Source organism: Doryrhamphus excisus, chromosome 1 (genome assembly GCF_030265055.1).
Source record: "Doryrhamphus excisus isolate RoL2022-K1 chromosome 1, RoL_Dexc_1.0, whole genome shotgun sequence".
Classification (NCBI taxonomy): domain Eukaryota; kingdom Metazoa; phylum Chordata; class Actinopteri; order Syngnathiformes; family Syngnathidae; genus Doryrhamphus; species Doryrhamphus excisus.
Window position 1 is genome coordinate 26837410 of NC_080466.1, and position 22882 is coordinate 26860291.

At 40.1% G+C, this 22882-nt stretch overlaps 1 protein-coding gene across 1 annotated transcript in view; it reads left to right on the top strand.

The window, feature by feature from the left end:
• LOC131136024 (regulator of G-protein signaling 6-like) overlaps positions 1 to 22882 on the top strand; it is a 64679-nt gene that overhangs the window by 27360 nt on the left and 14437 nt on the right. Inside the window, exons 4-6 of the mRNA XM_058082487.1 lie at positions 18684 to 18780; positions 20768 to 20818; positions 22690 to 22796. Of these exons, the coding sequence (XP_057938470.1) occupies positions 18684 to 18780; positions 20768 to 20818; positions 22690 to 22796 (255 nt within the window). The remainder of the gene's footprint in view (positions 1 to 18683; positions 18781 to 20767; positions 20819 to 22689; positions 22797 to 22882) is intronic.

The window sequence follows — 22882 nt, forward strand, 5'->3', positions numbered from 1 at the left end:
TGCAAATAATGCAACGCCAACCACCTCTGCAGTTGTAGGAAAAGGGTCCTGGTGTTTATTTAATACAGGACTTATATAGACTTCATGAACAATAGCATTGAAGTGGATTCAGTCCAGAATTCAGTCCTCATCTGGTCATGCCTTCTGACTGGACCTAAGTACTTTGGCAGAACATCTTGGACTCCAAACACATCTTGTGTAACAATCAGGTCACGTTGGCCTCCCAAAGTCACGTAGCCCTCTTAAGTTGGACTAGAGTTTACCAGATGGAAAGTCATATTCTGTGTACAAGAAAAGCATTTTACAATATATTCCCCCCTTAGGGGGGCACTAAACCCCCAAAACACCAAACAATGTTTCTCGGACCAGTCTTGGCAACTCTGCACCGTTACCATTTCAGTGGTATCATTTTTCGAAGAGAATTCACATATGAAGGTCAAGGGAATCTTGTTGCCTGCTTGTCCTGGGGCATGGGCCGGGATTCGGGGCCCGGGGCAAGGGCAGAGTTGGTCAAGAGAAATGTTTCTGCTCACATTATCACCACCCACAGGATTACTGTGCCTCTGTAAGAACAATGTTGGCCATCTTCAGTCGCTTTTTTCCACCACCCGCCGATGGTCCGCACGATGTGGTCTGGAGGGACCCTTTGTGATGAAGGGCTTCTTTCGTAGAGACGAGGTGGTGACCCGGCACGTCATGTAACATTACTGATGCTTAGGGACCAGAATACTACATATAACCTGTCTTTTTGACTAAAAATAGGTCATAATCAACCATAAATCATTTATTAAACTGTCGACAATAGAGTGATGGAGCGATATAGCGAAGTACTACAGTACTGCAGATTTTTTTCTTAAGGATTAGTGACCTGTCTGGGATTTTACACATCAAAGTACCTTGATAAGTACTGATTTAACATAAGATGGACATATTACAAATTCATCTTCATCATAAGATATGATTTTACTTCAATGTCCCCAATTAGAAGATTCTTCATTATGATAATTTATGCCTGACCAAGATGTAATAGTACCACTGACACTGACTCGGAAGCATCTCCCCGTCATCAACACCACCAGGGATCCCTCCAGGAAGTACTGCAGAACGCAAACAAGCAAACCCACGCCTGTGAAAACATCCTACCTAACAAACAAAGATAGGATTTCAGCTCATTAATCGCTTCAAGTAGGTGATCAAAGGTTGCCATAGCAATGATGGAGGTTCTTTTCACCATCATATTAGCCAGTGTACTGCCAAGCATGTTCTAAAGCATTTTACCAGCTTAACTAATCATTTGAAACGGCCCCCCTCCTCCGCCCTTTCAAATGGCTGCTTTGTCTTCTTGTGTCAAAGTTATCCAATTAACCTGCAGCACCCAACAGTAACGTTAGCGGCTTGCTAATATATCACGCTTCACCGTGTCGCACAATGGCTGTGGCATTTGCTTACTAATTAAGCTGTCTGCTAGGTTACCATTGAGCTTGAGTCTTGTCATCTTGTTTTTGCATTTTAATGATAATAATAATAATAATAATAATGGTCCTGTTTTTGATTTAGCAAGAGGGAGCTGACCAAGGTGCTGAGGCTTGCCATCAACATGCAGCTTAAAAGATACTGGAACATTCATTCATTCATTCATTCATTCATTCATTCATTCATTCATTCATTCATTTTCTACCGCTTATCCTCACCAGGGTCGCAGGGGGTGCTGGAGCCTATCCCAGCTGTCTTCGGGCGAGAGGCGGGGTACACCCTAGACTGGTGGCCAGCCAATCACAGGGCACATATAGACAAACAACCATTCACACTCACATTCATACCTATGGACAATTTGGAGTCACCAATTAACCTAGCATGTTTTTGGAATGCGGGAGGAAACCGGAGAAAAAACATGCAAACTCCACACAGAGATGGCCGAGGGTGGAATTGAACCCGGGTCTCCTAGCTGTGAGGTCTCCACGCTAACCACATGACCACCGTGCAGCCTGCAACGTATTTCATTTGGGGGAAAAAATGAATGCTCATATTTGGCTATTGAATTCACGAAATAACTCATGTCAAAACAAGAAGGTGGTGGTACACATCTTGTCTTTGGGTACGGTCACATTAAGAATTATGAAGAAATGATCAGCCGCACATAAAAAGGCTAGGAGGCACAGCTCTATCTAACAAACTCACCACAGGAAATGGAAACAGGAACGCACCCAAGCGGGAGATTAATGCAAGGAAACGGAAAACACAAAGAAAATGAAGAGGCAAACGGAATGCATCCACAGATAGGCAATGAAACTCACAGCAAACTCGGTAACATTTTTCACAGAATAACTGGAAAAATCACATTGTAGCTCCGGAAAAGCGGCACAGAGGATGGATGGATGGATGGATGTCTGCTGACACCATACTGTGTCGGGTCTATTCATGCTAACCGCTACGGCTTCCCAGTCTTGGCAAATGTGTCTTTTTATTGATCGGTCAGCTTTTTGTTGCAAATAGCGGCGGAGCATCCTTTACTTGTTTTTAGTGAGTCATCCTCCACCACCCTCTTTATGTCGTTCTCTCTCTTGGCAACACGGCTTGTGTCGAAAGGTTCTGAAATGGCGTGGGAAATGGGAAAGGAGCGTGAGAGATATTTTATTCAGTGTTAGTCGATGGGTGACACTCCATTCTGACTTCAGACAAGAAAAAATGTGCTGACGGATTGATAGACCTTCCTAACGTCTTTAATACCAAATATTTATTTTTATTTGATAATATTTGTTTCCCAAGTATTTGTATTTGTCCACCCAGCTGACTGGGATGTGGGGTACAGTCCCAGGGTACATATCACAGAGTGGGACCTGAACCCCACCCAAATGAACCACGACACTATAGTAGGTGATGGTCAGGGCCCTGGTTCTTAGCCCCCTGGAGATGCACAGGATATGAATGAATGTAGTAGACATTCAAAAAAAAAAAAAAAAACAAATAAGGAACAAAAACCGGGATATAACTTTCCCACTTTTGGACAGATTTAGTAGAGATACTCAATTGTTTTAGGACACCATTAAATGTACACAAGTACACACAATCTACACTGCAAAACCGCTGCTCAAGCTCTGCAACCATTCTGTCCAGTGGACAGTGATCTATTTTTATTTTTATGTTTATTTTATTTTATTTTATTTTATTTTATTTTATTTTTCTTTATTTTATTTTCTTTTTCTTTTTCTTTATTTTATTAATTAGCCTATTATGATTACTATCATCATTATTATTCTTCTGATTATTATTACTGCTACTACTACTACTAGTAGTAGGCTAGTATTAGCCTGCGTTTGCCCTATTATATGAAATTTGTCAGATTTTGTTTGTCAAAAAAAGTCAATAAAAATTTTTTAAAAATCAATAAAAATATATCAAATTGAGGGGGGCTTAAGAACATTTTAGGCATTTTTAACATTCAGCCCCCTAAAATAGGCCTAATGATGCCACTGGCGATGGTTAAAAACCTGCCAAAATGCATGGAAATAATACAGTACAACAACCAGTGCATGTACCACATCTCGTGTCATGATGGACATGGATGAGATCCAATTTTGGATATCCCCCTCCGGGACCCTGAATAATACAAATGTCATATAGAAAGAGTATTATTATCATAATATTATGATACTCAGAGTGATCTTTATTGCAATGTCTCATTGTGAAGCAATTGCAACAGGATTTTGTGGTCGGCTTTGCAAGCAGAAATGAAGATCAGATTGAAACATTTGTTCCAACACAGCCCATTAGTAACTATGCTAGTACCAACAACGACACAAGCTGGATAAGACTGTTGTTCAGGACTTCCTGTCCATGTCGCCACGCTGTGTATGGCTTTATGAGGTATAGTTTATTCAGCCATCGTAATGACCTTTAAGCATCCTTGTGAAATGATTACAGGTCCCCCACCGCTCTACTTTATCACTTTGACATCTTTAAATATCACCGCTATCAGGGAAAGGATGGCGGCCAGCCTGTATGACACTCATCCACTATTTCGCTTGTTATCTTCCTGCGTCGCTGGCTGGCGGACAATGTCAAGTAAAGAGAGTGTCGTTGGAGCTGGAACTTATCAATGTTTACATCACTGACTTTAATTGCCAATGTTGATCTGAAATCGGAGTGGCTGCGTCACGGCAACACGGTTTTGAGGTTTTTTTTATATCGCTCTTGTATTGATTCTCCTTAGATTGCAGGTGTACTTAATGATATGACCTGTTCTCAGTATGGCAAACTAAAGCCTACGCCACCCGTCCTGATACCCGTGCATTTTCCTCACGCATCCTTGCAAGTAAACGTAAATAATTGATGGTGTGAATGGGTGAGTGAAACTCTCGTCTATGTAGGCCGTGTTCAATATTGCACCCCCCCCCCCCCCCCCTTTGACGTTTGGACACAAGATGTTGTTGGTACGGTAACATTGTAACAGTGACACGACCTCAGCTTTGGCGCCCGACATCTCCTTATTTACAATCATACCATGGACAATGCAGGTATCGGAGTAGGTCAAAGGGACTTTATTCCATTTCCTGTCCAGCAGCCTCACAGGGAATAACAGTCCAGAGCTTTGCCTGCTAATGGCGCGCCGCTATCTCCCTCCGCCTAGAAGAAAGAAATGACTTTCCAAAATGAAGGTTTTCCTTGACTGCTCAAGCCTAATTTGTGAATGGGGCCTCATCTACGTTTGGCTTTCTATCCAATTGCTATTCTCATTAAGAATGACACGTCCTCTTTACTTGATGAGGTAGCAGGGGGCTGCATGAGCTGTGATTATTTACAAGAAAATAACATATTATAGAGTAGATGGGGTGGCCCGCAGCTGATTTTTAGTAGCCCGTGGCACGGTTTAAATATATTATTTAACAAGAAAATAAAACAAAAAACACTAGTAAAGGTGGCAAAATATAATTTACTTTAAAAGAAATTGTCGTAATTTAAAAAAGTTAGGTAACATTATGAGGAAAAATAACACAAGAACATAAAACCAGAAAACACTAGTAAAGGTGGAAAAATGTAATTTAATTTAAAAGTTTTTAAAAAAATATTCAGAAGAAATTGTCATTATTAAAAAAAAAATTAGGTAACATTATGAGGAAAAATAACACAATTTTAGTAGCATAAAGTTGAAATATTAAAGAAGTCAGATTTTATAAAAGGTGTAATATGAGAAATAAAATAAAGTTGTACTTATGAAACGTTATGATATTATGCGAATAATATTATGTGAAAAATAAACAATTTACAAGAAAGTTGAAATATTAAAAAAATATTTATATTTATAACTATATATACGTATTTTATAAAATATTTATATATATTATTATGTATAATTATATTATATATATCATAGTTTATTATTATTATTATTATTATTATTATCCTTTTTTTACATTTCTGCTAGTTTTTAAAAAAAAAAATTAAGATTGTTGCACAGATCAACAGCTGACCTGTGCAACAATCTCAAAAAAATTAAAAACAATAACAGAAATGTAAAAAAAAAAGCTGTAATTCTATGAAAATAAACTCAAAATATTAACAAGAAATATTGTATTTTAATGAGGGAATAAATGAGAATAAATTTGTAACGTTATGAATAAAAATGATGTCATTTTAGCAGCAGAGTTGAAATATTGAAGAAAATATAATATAATTTTTTTTAAAGTTGTAATATTACGTAAAATGTCTCTCTCTGTATGAAAATGTACAAAGATGATATAAGAACCTTATATTTGAACCTTGAATGGAACGTAACGAACACATTCGGAGACTCTAATCCTGCTCTTTTTTTCCGCCTGCTGTCACAACGTCCTCTCACCTCAGCTGTCATTTTGAGATGAACTTTTTCAAATTTGATGAGTAGAGCTGTGTGAATGCGACTCCGTGGCCACTTTGTTGCTTCATTAGAGTCATTAAATGATGGAATAACATGCTAATGACTCACCGGGGGTTGTCTGAAGAGCTAATGACATCTGTTTGATGCTTTTCAAGTTCCAAAATGTCATCTCCTGGACGAGAGCGTCCTCCAGTTTTCCTCACTCGCTCATTTTCGGAGTCATGGTGCCTCTCACCATATTTCCCCCCGTTATTCGTTGGCGAAGTGTGCACATGTACGAGCGGCTGCCAGAGTGCCCTCAAGAATGTCTTGGCAGCTCTACAATCTCCACAATGACAATACCAATGGATGTGTTGCTCTCCGGGGCTTGACGGAGTGGGGTTGGGGGGGGGGGGGGAGAGAAAGGATATGGCTGTGATGGGGGCTGGAATAAATAGGCCTGTCCTGGAGCCTGCAAGATAAAGAGTGCTGGAGGACTAATGTCTGGCCTCTCCGCCATCTATCAGCCAGGAGCTCCCAGGGGGCCATCAGTGCAATCGATGGGGCTCCTGGATGCCAGGCAGATATATATGAGGTCTCTCTGACCGTGTTGCCGCTGTTGTTCTACCTTGAATACTAACGCCAATAATTGGATTGTTGCTTAGTTCATTTGTTTGGAAAGATAGAGCTGTCTATTACTTTGCGTCGTGTCATGGATCCCGTTTCCAAAGTTGTATAGATATCAAATATCGATAAAAAAGTCTGCAGTGGGGTATTTGAGGCCTTAAGCTGCTATATAAACAAATAAATAAGTTAGTCTATATGGGATCAAATAAAGGAAGCTGGAAAAGTGCTGAGCCAGTCATCAACATTGACTCTTTTTTTCCAAGCACCCGACTTGGATTGATCGCCTTCTGGGCTGTTGATCCTAGAGTTCCACCTGACTCAACCCCCCCAAGACACAATCCCTGCTGGCTGACATGCACAGTTAACGCTAAGAATGGATGGATGTCAACATTTACAGCCCTAAAAGATGTATAGATGCATAAATTGGAAGTATTTTGGACATGACTTGAAGACCATTTTGCCGATCAGGACTCACGATTGGTTCTTTAATCTCAGTCTCACTTGATGAACTTGTCATATTTATTAATAACGGAGAGCCAGAGTCAGTTTCAAAGCGTTGAGTAAGAGCTTTAGATGAGATCCTTCAGCTTTCATTACATTTTGATCTGTCGTAGAACTATTTTTATCGGAAAATGATTGGAGAGATCTGAAAATCAGGATGGAACAAAGTGACTTTAATAATAATAATAATCCAACAAGAGATTGTTTTGATTAGATGACAACATTTAAAATAGTCTATGATTTAAAAAAAAAAAAAAGTGAAATGTTAAAGTTTTAATTCATTTTATGAATGCAATGAAATACAAAGTATACCTCTAATATGTGAATCATGTTTCCTGCTTCCACCCGGGCTGAATAAATACTCTGTCAGGTGTTGCAGTTGTATTCCAGTAGGGAACGTCGTGTGGCCAAACAGCTTCCACATCTCCTCTCTAATTGGACCTCTGAGGATGTTAACGCTTGGCTTTGTTGCACGATGTGCTGGAAGAGCACACCGCTCTGACTCTTTGACCTTCCAGTCTCTACACCGACAAGAACAGACGCACGATGGAAGCCATGCACGTGTAGCTAACACAACCTGCTGTATATGGTGTTTCCCATATGGGGGAAATTATTTTATAAAATAAAATAAGGGTGGCACGGCGGTTGAGTGGTTAGCGCACAGACCTCACAGCTAGGAGACAGGGTTCAATTCCACGCTCGGGCATCCCTGTGTGGAGTTTGCATGTTCTCCCCATGCATGCATGGGTTTTCTCCGGGTACTCCGGTTTCCTCCCACATTCCAAAAACATGCTAGGTTAATTGGCCACTCCAAATTGTCCATAGGTATGAATGTGAGTGTGAATGGTTGTTTGTCTATATGTGCCCTGTGATTGGCTGGCCACCAGTCCAGGGTGTACCCCGCCTCTCGCCCAAAGATTGCTGGGATAGGCTCCAGCACCCCCGTGACCCTTGTGAGGATAAGCGGTAGAAAATGAATGAATGAATGAAATAAAGACAGCTGGGATAGGCTCCAGCACCCAACTTGTTCCTCAACCTGATTGGATGTTCCCTGAAAATCTAATTTTCAAGTCAAATCAGCGTCAAATCCGAGTCAAGTCGAATTGTAAGTCATTGATGATATTGTCGAGTCGAGTTTTATTTCTGCTGATCTTCTGTTGGAGTCAAGTGGAATTGGAAGTCTTTGATTATATTGTCGAGTCCACAGTCATCAAAATTTTACTTCTGTGGATCTTCTGTTGGAGGCAGGTCGAATTGGAAGTCATTGATATTGTCGAGTTGAATCCAGAGTCATCAAATTTTTACTTCTGTGGATCTTCTGTTGGAGTCAGGTCGAATTGGAAGTCATTGATGATATTGTTGAGTCCAGAGTCATCAAAATTTTATTTCTGTGAATCTTCTGTTGGAGTCAAGTCAAATTGGAAGTCTTTGATGATATTGTCGAGTCCACAGTCATCAAAATTTGACTTCTGTGGATCTTCTGTTGGAGTCAAGTCGAATTGGAGGTCATTGATGATATTGTCGAGTCCACAGTCATCAAAATTTGACTTCTGTGGATCTCCTGTTGGAGTCAAGTCGAATTGGAGGTCATTGATGATATTGTCGAGTCCAGAGTCATCAAAATTTTATCTCTGTGGATCTTCTGTTGGAGTAAAGTTGAATTGGAAGTCTTTGATGAAATTGTCAAGTCCACAGTCATCAAAATTTTACTTCTGTGGATCTTCTGTTGGAGTCAGGTCGAATTGAAGGTCATTGAGGATATTGTCGAGTCCAGTCCAGAGTCATCAAAATGTTATTTCTGTGGCTCTTCTGTAGGAGTCAAGTCGAATTGGAAGTCATTGATGATATTGTCGAGTCCAGAGTCATCAAAATTTTACTTCTGTGGATCTCCTGTTGGAGCTGTAATGCTGCAATTCTGCCAAATCTTCCTGTTCCTCTCATGTCAACAACATGAGTGCTTGGCGACCTCTTGTTTTATAACAAAGCCACCGAGACTACATAGGATTGTCTTTATACTTCACAATAGAGACTGTATATCAGTCGACTGTGTCGGCAGCTCACTGACAGTGACAGATCCACCCCTGCGGTTTCTCTTCCATCTGCAATAGTTTCAAGTGTTTCAAGCTCTCGTACGTACGTACGTACGTATGTCCCAGTGAAAGACACGAGGGGAAGACATGGAAAAGGAAGAACCAAAGAGTTCTTTGGTTGTTCAGAGGCTACTGATGTATCAGGCGGGCCTCCGCCTTGTTCTCGCTTCTCTGTCCTCCCTGTTGTGCGTTCAAGATTGACTGTGGGGGGGGGGTGGTGCCAGGATGGAGCTCAACTTCCCATAGATGTCAGGCCTTTTAGTGGTTGACGTCTTTTTACACGTATATGTCAGTTCATGACTTTGAAGTGTTGCAGCATTGACGGTTTCTATTACGTTCTGTGGGAAAACGAGTTTCTGAATTTGAACACATCCAAACGTTTTACGTTGCCCTGTAGTTGTCGTCAGGACTCTAAACGAGAAACCCGGACGTCACATTAAGCCGGAATCATTATAACAAATGAAGATGGAAAGATTCATCGTGTTAGTTTCATTAAGGGAACACGCTTTGAAATGTTATTAGATTTCACGGTAATGACACACGTCGCTGTAGGCACAGCGGACGGCTGGACTCCCTTGAGTGAGCACGGAGGAAAGAAAATAATCAGCGTCTCCCTGCGTGATGATTACTCACATTCTGCCAGGTATTGGATGTGTTTGGCTCCGAGATGCGAGGTCAGCCATGTTGTGGCATCCCTTGCTGGGAGCAGTGAAAACTTCTCCCAATCGATTATTGCCCAGGGAGTCTTTGGCCTCATATTCATATTCGTGCTCTCGTATTCGGCCAGACAGCAATCAGTAACTCCATATCAACTCTGTGACCTATTTTTAAACAGAAATACCCATTTTTTTTCCAAAAGAACAACATATTTGGTTGATTGAGCAGTATGGAGTCAACATAATATGATAATATTGTTATTGCCTTCAGCCGGGTCTGATGCAGCTGACCCAAATGGATCAAAAATATCTGCATAACAATGTTTCTGCCACAAACTGACCAAGCTGGAGCACAAAGTGAAAATACAGCAAGCTTCTTAGGTCAAGCATAATCCGTTGGGAATCATTCTTTCAGATTTTAAAGTGATTTTCCACACGGGGAATAAAGTAAACTTTTTAATATTGCACAGTCAATTTACATACTAAAATTATTCTATGGCAAAAAATGTTTGAAAGGGGTCCCTGTGACTCGGCAATCTCAGCCCCACACATTTCGGAAAAAAAAAATCCTTTGAAATTAAGACAGAAAGTAATTGTTAATAATGTATAAATATGTGATCATACCAATAAAATGTAGAGAATACAAACTATTACAATTTTTACATGGTTATGTTTTTATGTCCAGTGGTTAGCACGCAGGCCTCACAGCTAGGAGACCCGAGTTCAATTCCACTCTCGGCCATCTTTGTGTGGAGTTTGCATGTTCTCCGGGTTTTCTCCGGGTACTCCGACTTCCTCCCACATTCCAAAAACATGCTAGGTTAATTGGCCACTCCAAATTGTCCATAGGTATGGATGTGAGTGTGAATGGTTGTTTGTCTATATGTGCCCTGTGATTGGCTGGCCACCAGTCCAGGGTGTACCCCGCCTCTCATCTAAAGACAGCTGGGATAGGCTCCAGCACCCCCTGCAACCCTCATGAGGATAAGCGGTAGAAAATGAATGAATGAATGAAGTCTTTATGCTTCAATGTCAAAATTGTCAAAATTCATATTCATTTTGTCAACAATAACCTTTATTGCAAATGTTGAGCTGAAATTGGAGGAGAATGTCATCAAGCGAGCAGGAGGCTTTGGAGGGGGAAGGGGAGCAAACTTTTTGCTATTCACTGGTGGTAATGGAAGGCGAAGAGTACTGTAATAAGCAGCATTTTAGATGTACTACATATGTACAGTATCTTATTATTATATCTTATATTCAGTATCTTCTTATGCCACATATAGGCATGACCACTGTACTGCAATAATATCAAAGAAGCTGCAAAAAAAAAAGCCCAAGAAAAAGCCAAATACGCACCTAACTCATTAGAATGAGTGCCAGAAATGTTCAATCCAGTGTCACACCGGTTTAATAGTACTACATTGGAATAGGATTGGGTAGTTCTAAACAAAACAAATGCTACCTAACGTCCTTTCAACAGCGGCTAGATGTCGGGGTCCTTTTTAAGAGGAAAATAAATCCCACAAGGGGATTGGATAAACATTCCACAGATGAACAAATAAAGTGCCATCACTAAATGCTAGCTTGACGAGCCAGTAATTAGCTGCCTTGCAAGGTTGGGAGTAAACAGCCTGTCAGAAAGTTGGAATTCATTAAATGTCAGAAAGTGAGTAAGTCATGCATTGTTTGGCTGCGAGACAGCTCAGATAGGATGATAATGGATGGCGCTTTGAGGAAAATGCTGCATTGCGTTAAGGTACTACGCCACTCAGCGCCACAACACGTATCGATGTGACGTAGAACGGAAGCGAAGGCAAGCATGGATAACACGTGTAGACCGTTTATGGTTAAGTACATTAGCCATGGGAAGGAAAATCACGGTTGGTCCCTAACCAATTTTATGACGCTAGATCAGGGGTGCTCACACTTTTTCAGCATGCGAGCTACTTTTAAAATGACCGAGTCAAAATGATCTACCCACTACAAAAATGCAAAACATCTATTTATTTTCAAATGTATTGAGGATTATTTGTACGTACAATGTATGTTGATGTACCTTACATAACCAAATGAGCCAATATTGCAAAACACACATAATTAACTATTAACATTTTTTGTAATTACCTGAGTTTACTTTGATGACTTGCACTGAATTGAACCAGCCAGGGATGCATAGTCCGGACAGTAGCTGCTGATAGCCAGCCTCAAGCACACTTCCAAATGTTTATCAGTCATGGATAATATCCGTATCATAATATCCGTATAATATTCCATATCCGTATGGAAGTGATATGTGTTTTGCCTTTTTACTTGGTCCAGCTCCTTCGCTCATTTTAGTGACCATAAACTTTAGCGAGGGCTTAAAATCTCGCAATTCGCCGACTAGCTTAGCACTTTGCATCGTTGTTTACGCATGAGCGGTGACCTAAAGGTCAAAATTTAGGTGTCATCTGACTGGTTGTCCTGTATGTCAATCAAGTAACGGGGATGGATGATAGGCTGACATCGTAAGTTCTGCTGCACTTAGAGACGTTGTTTGATTTGATTGGTCGCCCGAAGGGCAACATTCAGTTGTCATCTGAATGGCTGCCCTGTATATCAATCAAGTGACGGCATTGATGCTGGGATGATATTTTTTAATGTCACGCCGCGATCGACCAGCGATCGACCAGTACAACCTCCGCGATCGACCGGTAGCTCGCGATCGACTTAATGAGCACCCCTGCGCTAGATCATCTTTTGATTGGCCGTAGCTGTGGGAAAAAAGAAAAAAAACCGATGCAATTTGTTTTAGTGGCATGAACTTCCTCGGTGGTCAGGAGTTGTGACGGATCTCATAAATTTATCTGGAACGATGTCGCCTGGCTTGTCAGGCAGGAACGTAGCGGCAGTCAAGTGTGGAAAAGCCATCCTGTTGTCATTACACTTCCATTAACAGTCGCATCCCCGTGCTGCTTCCAGGCGCACTGGGCCGAAACCAGTAAGACTCATCATGACGACGTTTGGCATTTGACCTTCACACATAAACCTGTATTTGCTGCAGGAAGACCATCACCGTCTCCTCTGTGAGTCATTACGCCCACTCTGGATGAATGCTAATTCGTTTGGTGTGTGCAAAGCGTTTGAGACCATGTGTCTCCCTGCACACACACACACACACACACACTTGATGGAAATCCTTTTTTTTATTAGATTGTTTGACCTTTTATGGGTGGCATGCTAATGCTATTACCCCCGCTTGTATAAAGCTAATTTTCAATATTTTTCAATTGAATGCGGCATTACCATTAATATCATGGCGGTTTATGAATGCTAATTATTAGGGAAAATAATTAGTATTATAGGAAGATTAACATTATATTAATTATAATGTTGACAATCTGAGCAAATTATGAATGATCCAGCATCGGGTCAACGCTAAAAATGGCCAGTCCATTTTTATTTGTCCCCTCATGATTAAAATCCCAAATCCACATGAACTGGAATACAATGCTGTTAATAAATGTAAATATACACGATTGTGTCCTGTCATTTATCTTTATTTACGTAAAATAAAAAAAATGGCATATTTCAGACATAATGGTGATTAATCATTCATTCATTCATTCATTTTCTACCGCTTATCCTCATAAGGGTCACGGAGGATGCTGGAGCCTATCCCAGCTGTCTTTGTGCGAGAGGCGGGGTACACCCTGGACTGGTGGCCAGCCAATCACAGGGCACATATAGACAAACAACCATTCACACTCACATTCATACCTATGGACAATTTGGAGTCACCAATTAACCTAGCATGTTTTTGGAATTTGGTGATTAATCATGATTAATTAATTAGAAAACCGTGATAATCTGATATTTTTATTTGTCCCTTCATGCATAAAACGTGCCCAAATCCACATGAACTGGAATACAACGCTGTTAATACATGCAAATATACACAATTGTGTCCTGTCATTTATCTTTCTTTACATAAAATACAGTAAATATGGGCATATTTCAGACATAATGGTGATTAATCATGATTAATTAGAAAACAGTGATTAATCTGATATTTTTATTTGTCCACTCATTCATAAAACATGCCCAAATCCACATGAACTGGAATACAATGCTGTCAATACATGAGTTAATATGTTTAAATATACACAATTGTGCCCTGTCATTTATCTTTCTTTACGTAAAATACAGTAAAAATGGGCATATTTCATAATGGTGATTAATCATGATTAATTAATTTGAAAACTGCGATTAATGTCATATATTTGATATATTTATATGACATTTTTGCTCACATAACTTTGAATCTTTTTGTTATCCATGCAGTACTTTTTATATGTTAGTGTTCCATAAGCAGAGTAGTACATAGTCATGCTCATTAGACTTGACTTGACTTGAAATTAGACCAGGGCTTCAGGGACACATAACATTGTCACTGTGCCTCCTAGCTCAGTGATTACCGAATGAGAAAAAAAATATTTTACACATAAGTGACTTTTGAGTATTCAGAACTTGAAGTGCACTTTTTAAGTGATGTTCTTTTTTTTTGTAAGTAACTTGTACATCCTTGCTTTTTCAAGGCTTTTTCGATTTCTTTGATTTTGTCCTGTTGAGAGGTTATTTTACTGATTTTATATTCATTAACATAGTATGAAAAAATGTAGTATTTTGAGTTTTCACGTTATTTACAACCTTGCTTAGACTTCTTTATTTGTGGTGTAGGATAAAACTTTCCAGATCTTCCAGACTGTCTGTCATCTTGACGTTGTCATCAAGGTGTGATGACAACTTTCTACTTTACATGCCCGGACTTTGAACTGAAACAATCTGATATTATTATTATCCAACTAAAATGATGTGTTTTAGTGACTATTCAAAGATTCTCATCTGTCTTCTTCGGTCCCGAGGTTGCAACCTTTACAAAAGGCCAACAAAGCGATCATGCATGGAATTTACAGATAAAATATTCCACACTAAATAAATGGGTGACATAATTGTTAATAAGCGTGTGTCCGTTGTTTTCTGTCAGCGTCTGTTCACCATGTACGTCTGAGCAGTCAACCCCGTCCCTGAGGGCCCGCACTGACATTTTCTCCCAGCAGGATGTTTACCTACCTTCAGAAACAAGCCACAGTGGTCTTGTCAGTCACTTCTCCCACAAATAGATCTTTGCGGTCGCCCAGGCTAATTGGCATGCTGTGGAAGTTATCAATGCAAAAGTGATCAGTGTTGCTCTGTGGATAAATGTACACTATGTTGTGTCCAACTAAAACATCCACCCAAGTACCTTGCAGGTTTAACAACAGCAGGGTATCATATTTAGGGTATTCGTATTCAGGGTATTTGACAACGTAATAACCCAATTGGATTTTTAAAATATATAAATATGTTCTTCTTCGACTTCTTCTTCGGCTACTTCAGGGGTCTCAAACACGCGGCCCGCGGGCCAAATGTGGCCCGCAGGACACTAGTTTGAGGCCCCCGCCTTGATATGAAAGTTTAATGTTAGTGCGGCCCGCGCAAGTTTGATATGGATGCTGTATGGTATCATGTACCCAGAAAAAATTATTACATTTGATTAATGTTCATGTTAAAGGTTAAATAACTGTTAATAGTTATCCTCCCTATCCGTGTGGAAGTGGTAAGTTTTTGGCTATTTAAGTTTAAAGGAAATAACTTGAAGGCTACCGTTTAGGTCGCTAGCGCTCTAGTTTGCGAGTTAGCATGTGTCTCAAGACCCTGCAGTTGCGCAATATGTTGTAAATAAAAAGAGTATAAATGTGACTCTATGTGCCGCGTGTTTGAGACCCCTGGTGTCCAGTGTTTATGTAACATAAACACTTTTTTCATTTAGAAGTCGCTCTGGAGAGGGCTGCATGGCGAACGAGTGGTTAACGCGCAGTGCTCACAGCTAGGAGACCAGGGTTCAATTCCACCCTCGGCTATCTCTGTGTGGAGTTTGCACGCTCTCCCTGTGCATGTGTGGGTTTCCTCCCACATTCCAAAAACATGCTAGGTTAATTGGCGACTCCAAATTGGTATGAATGTGAGTGTGAATAGTTGTTTGTCTATATGTGCCCTGTGATTGGCTGAAACATGAAAGAATGAAGTGGCTCTGGAGTATAAGTCGCAGGAACAGCCAACCTATGAAAAAAAAGTGCGACTTATAGTCCGGAAAATACTGTATATCTAATGGTACAAACATATAGTAGCTTTTGGTTGATATCTTGACTCCAGACGACGTTTACAAACAATGAAGAGTAGAATGTGATGTGTTTATGTAAATGTATTGTATTGTAATGTAATGTTTTGTAGCTTTAGGTGAGGATTTTGACAAATACAATTTTATTATGGTAATATCACAAGTTTATTCTGTGCCCTGCGGGGTTTGGAATTCATGGGATTACGTGATGAAATGTGCATCTACTCTGCTGAACATAAAAGGCAATTTAAAAACAGAGACATTACTTCTCATGGTTTCATCTCGCCATAATGATCCGACTTGGAGCGGAGATGCAATATATGGACAGAACATCCTGTCCTCAAAAAGGCAACAATAATTAGGTCAGAGGTCTCCTGCTAGCTGCTCATAACACCGGCCAAGTCTTGTCGGAATGGTATCACGGCGGTGTGCGGTAGCCAATGGCAGACGGCCAGGAAGTCTTTCTCTAACACGGATGACAGGAGTCACCGTGGTCGGAACTGAAGGATTCTCACTTGGAGTTTCCAAACTGGCTGGAAACATCTGGATGTGCTTTTGGTTGCTGTTGTGTCCATCATTTTTCATCATTTTTATATGGATTTTTTTACATGGACTTTCCAATAGGGGTCCTTTTGTATGAAACATACTAATAAATGTCTGTTTTTATTTTTTTATACACCTTCCAGCGCTTCTGTTGTGAAGCTGTTGACCCAGTGTGGGTGTCTGTGTTGTTCACACGTAAATATAAATATAAATCTTGTCATGTAGCTGAAATCATGGACAAAATGATTGGCGGGAGGACATGGACGACTGCACAGTGAAATGATTGTGTTGCACTAAAAATACTCGCTTATTAATTGGCTTCTTCAGTTACATTGTGGGGAAAAAAAGGAAAAAAACATTTTTTTTTTTATGTATCCAAAGCAACCAACTTCTCACATCCCACATGCTGCCACCAGTGGAAAAAAGCATCTGTGTAAAGAAGCGGTGTGGACATTTAAATCATACGTGCATATTATATAATAGTCACATGGTCAAAATATTTGACTTTGAGTATCAAAGTTGCATACCTGTCATTTGTATTTGGAAATATACAAGCCATATATCGTAATTTCCAGACTATAGAGCACACCTGATTATAAGCCTCATTTTTAGAGGAAAACCGATTTTGTACATACACAACCCGCACCTGTATAATAATAATATATAAGCTGCATGTGCCCACATTAAAACATGTAAACATATTTACAAAGAAAGACGGTACACAGAGAGAGTTTTCAAAATGTTAATATTGAATGAATGAATGAATGAACTTAAAAATAATAATAATATAACTTTCTTCACAAACGGTGCCTGTGACGCGGCAGTAAAACGGTAGCAACATGGTAATGGTAATATCACAGTGTATAGACTGGTCATACATCTCATCTCGTTTCATATTATCTACATACTGTATTTGTATATAACTCTGGGAAAACTGTTGATTTTGTTAATACTTGGGTTGTTCATTCGTTCTTTCATTTTCTACCGCTTTTTCCTCACGAGGGTCGCGGGGGTGCTGGAGCCTATCCCAGCTGTCTTTGGGCGGGAGGCGGGGTACACCCTGGACTGGTCGCCAGCCAATCACATATAGACAAACAACCATTCACACTCACATTCATACCTATGGACAATTTGGAGTGGCCAATTAACCTAGCATGTTTTTGGAATGTGGGAGGAAACCGGAGTACCCGGAGAAAGCATGGGGAGAACATGCAAACTCCACACAGAGATGCCCGAGGGTGGAATTGAACCCTGGTGCTGTGAGGTCTGCGCACTAACCACTAGACCGCCGTGCCGCCCTACTTGAGTTGTTTATATTGTTTATTTTTCTATATTGTATATTTTGTACTGCTTAACTGACTCTGTACTCTTGCTGCTGTGCAATACAAATTTCCCCACTGAGGGACAAATAAAGGCATATCTTATCTTATCTTAACAACACGCTAGCAACACAGTATAACAAGTCTGGTAAAAAAAATCACGGTAAGCCGTCTTCGTCTTCCTCCTTTGAACTGAAGCCATCAAAGTCATCGTCCTTCTTTATCGGACAGCTCGATTGCTTTTAGCTTGAAAGCTGCGTCATGTGCTTATCTTTTTGCATTTTCTATGATGAGGGTATGTTCACGCTAATTTAATTTATGCACAAGACAATACACAAGTTGCAGTCTTCCTCGACGCATATATTCCACCGGTCTTAATCTTACCTTTTCTACTCGAGAGCCCCTAGTGGCCGTTACAGAAATTACATAAATTGGCCGCATCACTGAATAATTGAAAGTTTGGGAAATCAATACAGTTCAATTCCACCCTCGGGCATCTCTGTGTGGAGTTTGCATGTCCCCGTGGGTTTTCTCCGGGTACTCCGGTTTCCTCCCACATTCCAAAAACATGCTAGGTTAATTGGCCACTCCAAATTGTCCATAGGTATGAATGTGAGTGTGAATGGTTGTTTGTCTATATGTGCCCTGTGATTGGCTGGCCACCAGTCTATGGTGTACCCAAAGACAGCTGGGACCCCCCGCGGCCCTCGTGAGGAAAAAGCAGTAGAAAATGAATGAATGAATACTACGTACCATTGGTTGTGAAAGCTAAAATTGGATGTATTGACAATTATGAAAATGAATGACATCACCAAGAAAGTGAAGGTTAACTAAAGGTGACACATTTTAGTATGTTACTTCATTATTATCATAGATAATTTAACAGTCTCTTTTTTGTTTACGTCCGTTTTGCAGATTGAAGACATCATCACTCACATCCAGGATGAGACGGAAGGCGTTCCGATCAGAACAGTCAAAAGCTTCATGACAAAAATCCCCAGTGTTGTCACAGGTAAGCTATGTAAGTAGATGGATGCGCTATTCCAATCAATTCCGTCAATGAACCACAACTCCCCTGTGCCAGCAGCCCTCATGCGGCCCCGGACGGTGACCACGATTGACCGTGGGCTATTTGGACTAATAGCTGTATGTTGAGTCATTCTCCAAGCTGCGCATCGAGTGCCCTAAAGTGTACCCAGCGTTCATTAGCATGGTATTGTCCCTTGAGGAGAGATATGGAGTTGATAACAGGCTGTGTTTTTCTGTCTGTGATGAATCGGCGCTAAAAGGCTGACTGGCTGGAGGTGAAATAGGGAGGACGACGTATGATGAAATGTTTGCAAAAGAAAATTTGAGCGTGGAAATAGAATGAGTAATGTTCTCCTCCTACTGTCAAGGTGCCCTTAAGCAAGGCAATCAACCCCCTGACTGCTTTTTTAGTGCAGCTGCGAGTGTAGGAGGTTGTTTGTGTGTGTCGGTTGTGAAAAGTACACTTTCGCTTCTGACGGTAATACCACGCTGAAAAAAATGACAAGGAAAAGAAGCCTTACATTCCCGGATAAAAAGGGTCATTAAAATTAAGTGTTGTTAATTTTTAACAGGTTCTTATTACCACACCGACGTGCACAGAGGCTGAAGGCTGCAAAAGCATCAGCCACAGGTGATTGGCGTCGAAAGACGTTGTACCTTTAATACTCCTTCATACACGCTTACACTGTCCATGTTGCTAGGCAAACATATTCAGTGGTTCTCATACATCAGGGCTGTCCAGACTTTTTCCACTGATGACCGTATACCTCAAATCAAGGGATGCGGGTGGCATTTTTATGTATTTTTTTATTTTTATTTTAAGCTAAAAAGGCTAATTTCAACATACAATATATATATATATATATATATATATATGTTGAAAGATTTATTTTCACCTGATTTTTACCATTTGTATTTTATACAAATATTATTATTATTATGCTATGCTATGTTATGTTATGTTATGTTATGTTATGTTATGTTATGTTATGTTATGTTATGTTATGTTATGCTATGCTATGCTATGCTATGCTATGCTATGCTATGCTATGCTATGCTATGCTATGCTATGCTATGCTATGCTATGCTATGCTATGCTATGCTATATACCCGCATACATTTGGACTGCCACACCTGTTGGCCCTCGCTCATAAACACATTATTATGGGACTTTCTGGGAATGTAGAGTGTTCAGACCTACTGCCACGGTTAGATTGCAGTCCTTTGAGAAGAACACTAAATGTGCCAATCTGTATTAAATATAAAATACATATTTTATTAATTTAAAAGCAGTGTCATCTTGTGGAGAACTGGCCTCCACCACCCCCCCCCCATTTCTGTGTGGAAACCAATTCCAAATATCTAATAAATCCAACATGTAAAAGAGAAGCATAAAAACATAGTTCAAAGAAACAGGATGTGGCAGGTAGGAAGTGATGTCGATCGCCTCGCCTGCAGGCTGTAGCGGCGTCAAGCGATAAAGCTCAATCAATAGATTGGCGTAGCAGTCGGGGGCTGTGGCCCCCCTCCGCGAACAAATGATGGAAAATGACAAAAAGCTATTAGCATTCCTCTTTTTGACCAGCGTCTTGCCCCGCTGCGAAATGTATTATCCTAATAAGCAGATCATATCAATAAGCAGCGTGCGCTAAGAAGAACGGCACCAGCCTTTTTCAATGGGAGCCCAGGGCCAAGAATGTAATAAATGATGGAGACTTTAACAGCGGCTCCCCTGGGAACCCGGGCCGAGCGAATGGAGGGGAAATAGAGGTATCAAATACATGTGCGGTAGATTGGTGACACAGGAAATAATAACTGCTGCTAGGTGTTACACTCCTGCACCGACGTGTTAAATCCTTTTTGGTCCGTCTGCATCCTGACAAGGCGGGAATACTTTGAATTATTATGAGAAACTGTTATACGCTGCATTAAATAACACTTCTATGCGTGCTTATGTGATGTGTTCTCAGGTACGGACATTGTACAGTGGATGATGAAGAACCTGTCCATCGAAGACCCGGGTATGTGGAGTGTAGTACTTGGCTTCAACCAGCAGCTGTTGACAGCATTTGTCATTTAAATATAATAATGGCATCCTTCATTCATTCATTCATTTTCTACTGCTTACCCTCACAACGGTCACAGGGGTGCTGGAGCCTATCCCAGCTGTTTTCGGATGAGAAGCGGGGTACCCCCTGGACTGGTGGCCAGCCAATCACAGGGCACATATTGACGTACAGATGTAGGATGTACAAATTGACTCAATACACAGCATAGGATGCTCACAGAGTAAATTATCAGCTGGGTCTCCTTCACCGTGAGGCGTTCAAGCGCACTTGTAATTGTGAGTGTTAGGTGCTAATTGTTTTTGGGTTGTTTTTTTTTATTCACTTTATTCATTTTAATTGGTGTACCCACTTTGGGAACCTACGCTCTACAATGACTCAATAGCCCCACTGGTGGTTAAAACTGGTATCACACAAATAGAACACTGCTAAGCAATCATTGAATAGTGTTACACTTGATTGTGTTTCCATCATATACAAAATTAATTCATTCATTCATTTTCTACCGCTTATCCTCACAAGGGTCGTGGGGGTGCTGGAGCCTACCCCAGCTGTCTTGGACTGGTGGCCAGTCAATCACAGGGCACATATAGACAAACAACCATTCACACTCACATTCATACCTATGGACAATTTGGAGTCGATGTCATAATAATGGCATCAAAACAAAAAATAATAAAAAAAATAAGTATGGGCCATTTTCGACCATTTTGATTTATATTTCAAGGCACTTGGAATATTGTTTTCTATGGCTATATTAACATGGAACCTACCAAAAGAAAGATCAGACTCCCTTTCATCAGAAAAAAAGTTCTACCCTTTTCTGTTCTTTAGTAGTCAGCAGTAGAACATAGGTAAGTTTCAGGAAAATATGTCAGTTCCCGACTAAAACAAAAATGGAGAAAAGCAGCTTTTTTTTTAATTTGGGCAAATATATGAAACATTACAGTGCATTTCTTACATCAATCAAAATATAACTTTCCATTATTTACATTTGTATTCAACTATCTGATCACAAGCCCAAAAGGAGTAGGCTGAAGCAAAAGCTTATAAATGCCTACCCCTTTCTGCAAGATTCATATTCATGCCACCGTCTTGTTTTCCCCTGTTATTATGATCATTGTAATATTATTATTGTTATTGTTATAATATTTATCATTATTACCATTATTATTATTATTATTATCACTATTATTATAATTATCATTAATATTACCATTTTCATCATTAATGTTGTAACAATGTTTGGATTTATTATTATTTTTTTATTATTTAATTTAGGTGGAATTTTGACAAATACAATTGTATTATGGTAATATCACAAGTTTATTCTGTGCCCTGTGAGGTTTGGAATTATTTCATTCATTCAATTATTTAAAAAAAATATTTAAATATTATTTAATTTTGCTTTGTGAAAAGCTACATTTCAAGCATAACTGTCACTTTGACAGTTTTTGTGACAAATATTTCAACAACTAGAGCAACATAAACAACATTTATTTACAAATATAACACCGTTTTTCACTTTTTTGGAACTGAACTATCTGCGAGTGCATACGTTAAAATTTGCCTACAATGCACAAACTTCTGCACGCTACACTCCTCCACAGTCTCTCACTTCCATCCATCCATCCACATGATGTCTTGTGGTCGATTTATAAAGTGTGACTTATAGTCCGGAAAATACGTTACTTGGATTTTCTTCTCCCGATTTAATTTTGCAATCACCCCAGTGGAGTACGTTAATGCTAACATTGTAAGAGTGTGCATGCTATGGAAACCTGCTGCTGTCCGTTCTCCTTGTTCTATCCCTTCTTCTTCCCCAGCTGAGGCCATGCACATTGGGAGTCTGATTGCAGCCCAGGGCTACTTCTTCCCCATCTCGGACCACGTCCTCTCCCTGAAGGATGATGGCACTTTCTACCGTTTTCAGGTCAGCACCAGCAAGTCCAACTTCACAGTGCAGTGTCCTTTAATGGCTGCTTGTTGATTTAGGATGCACTCAATTGGAAAATGTAA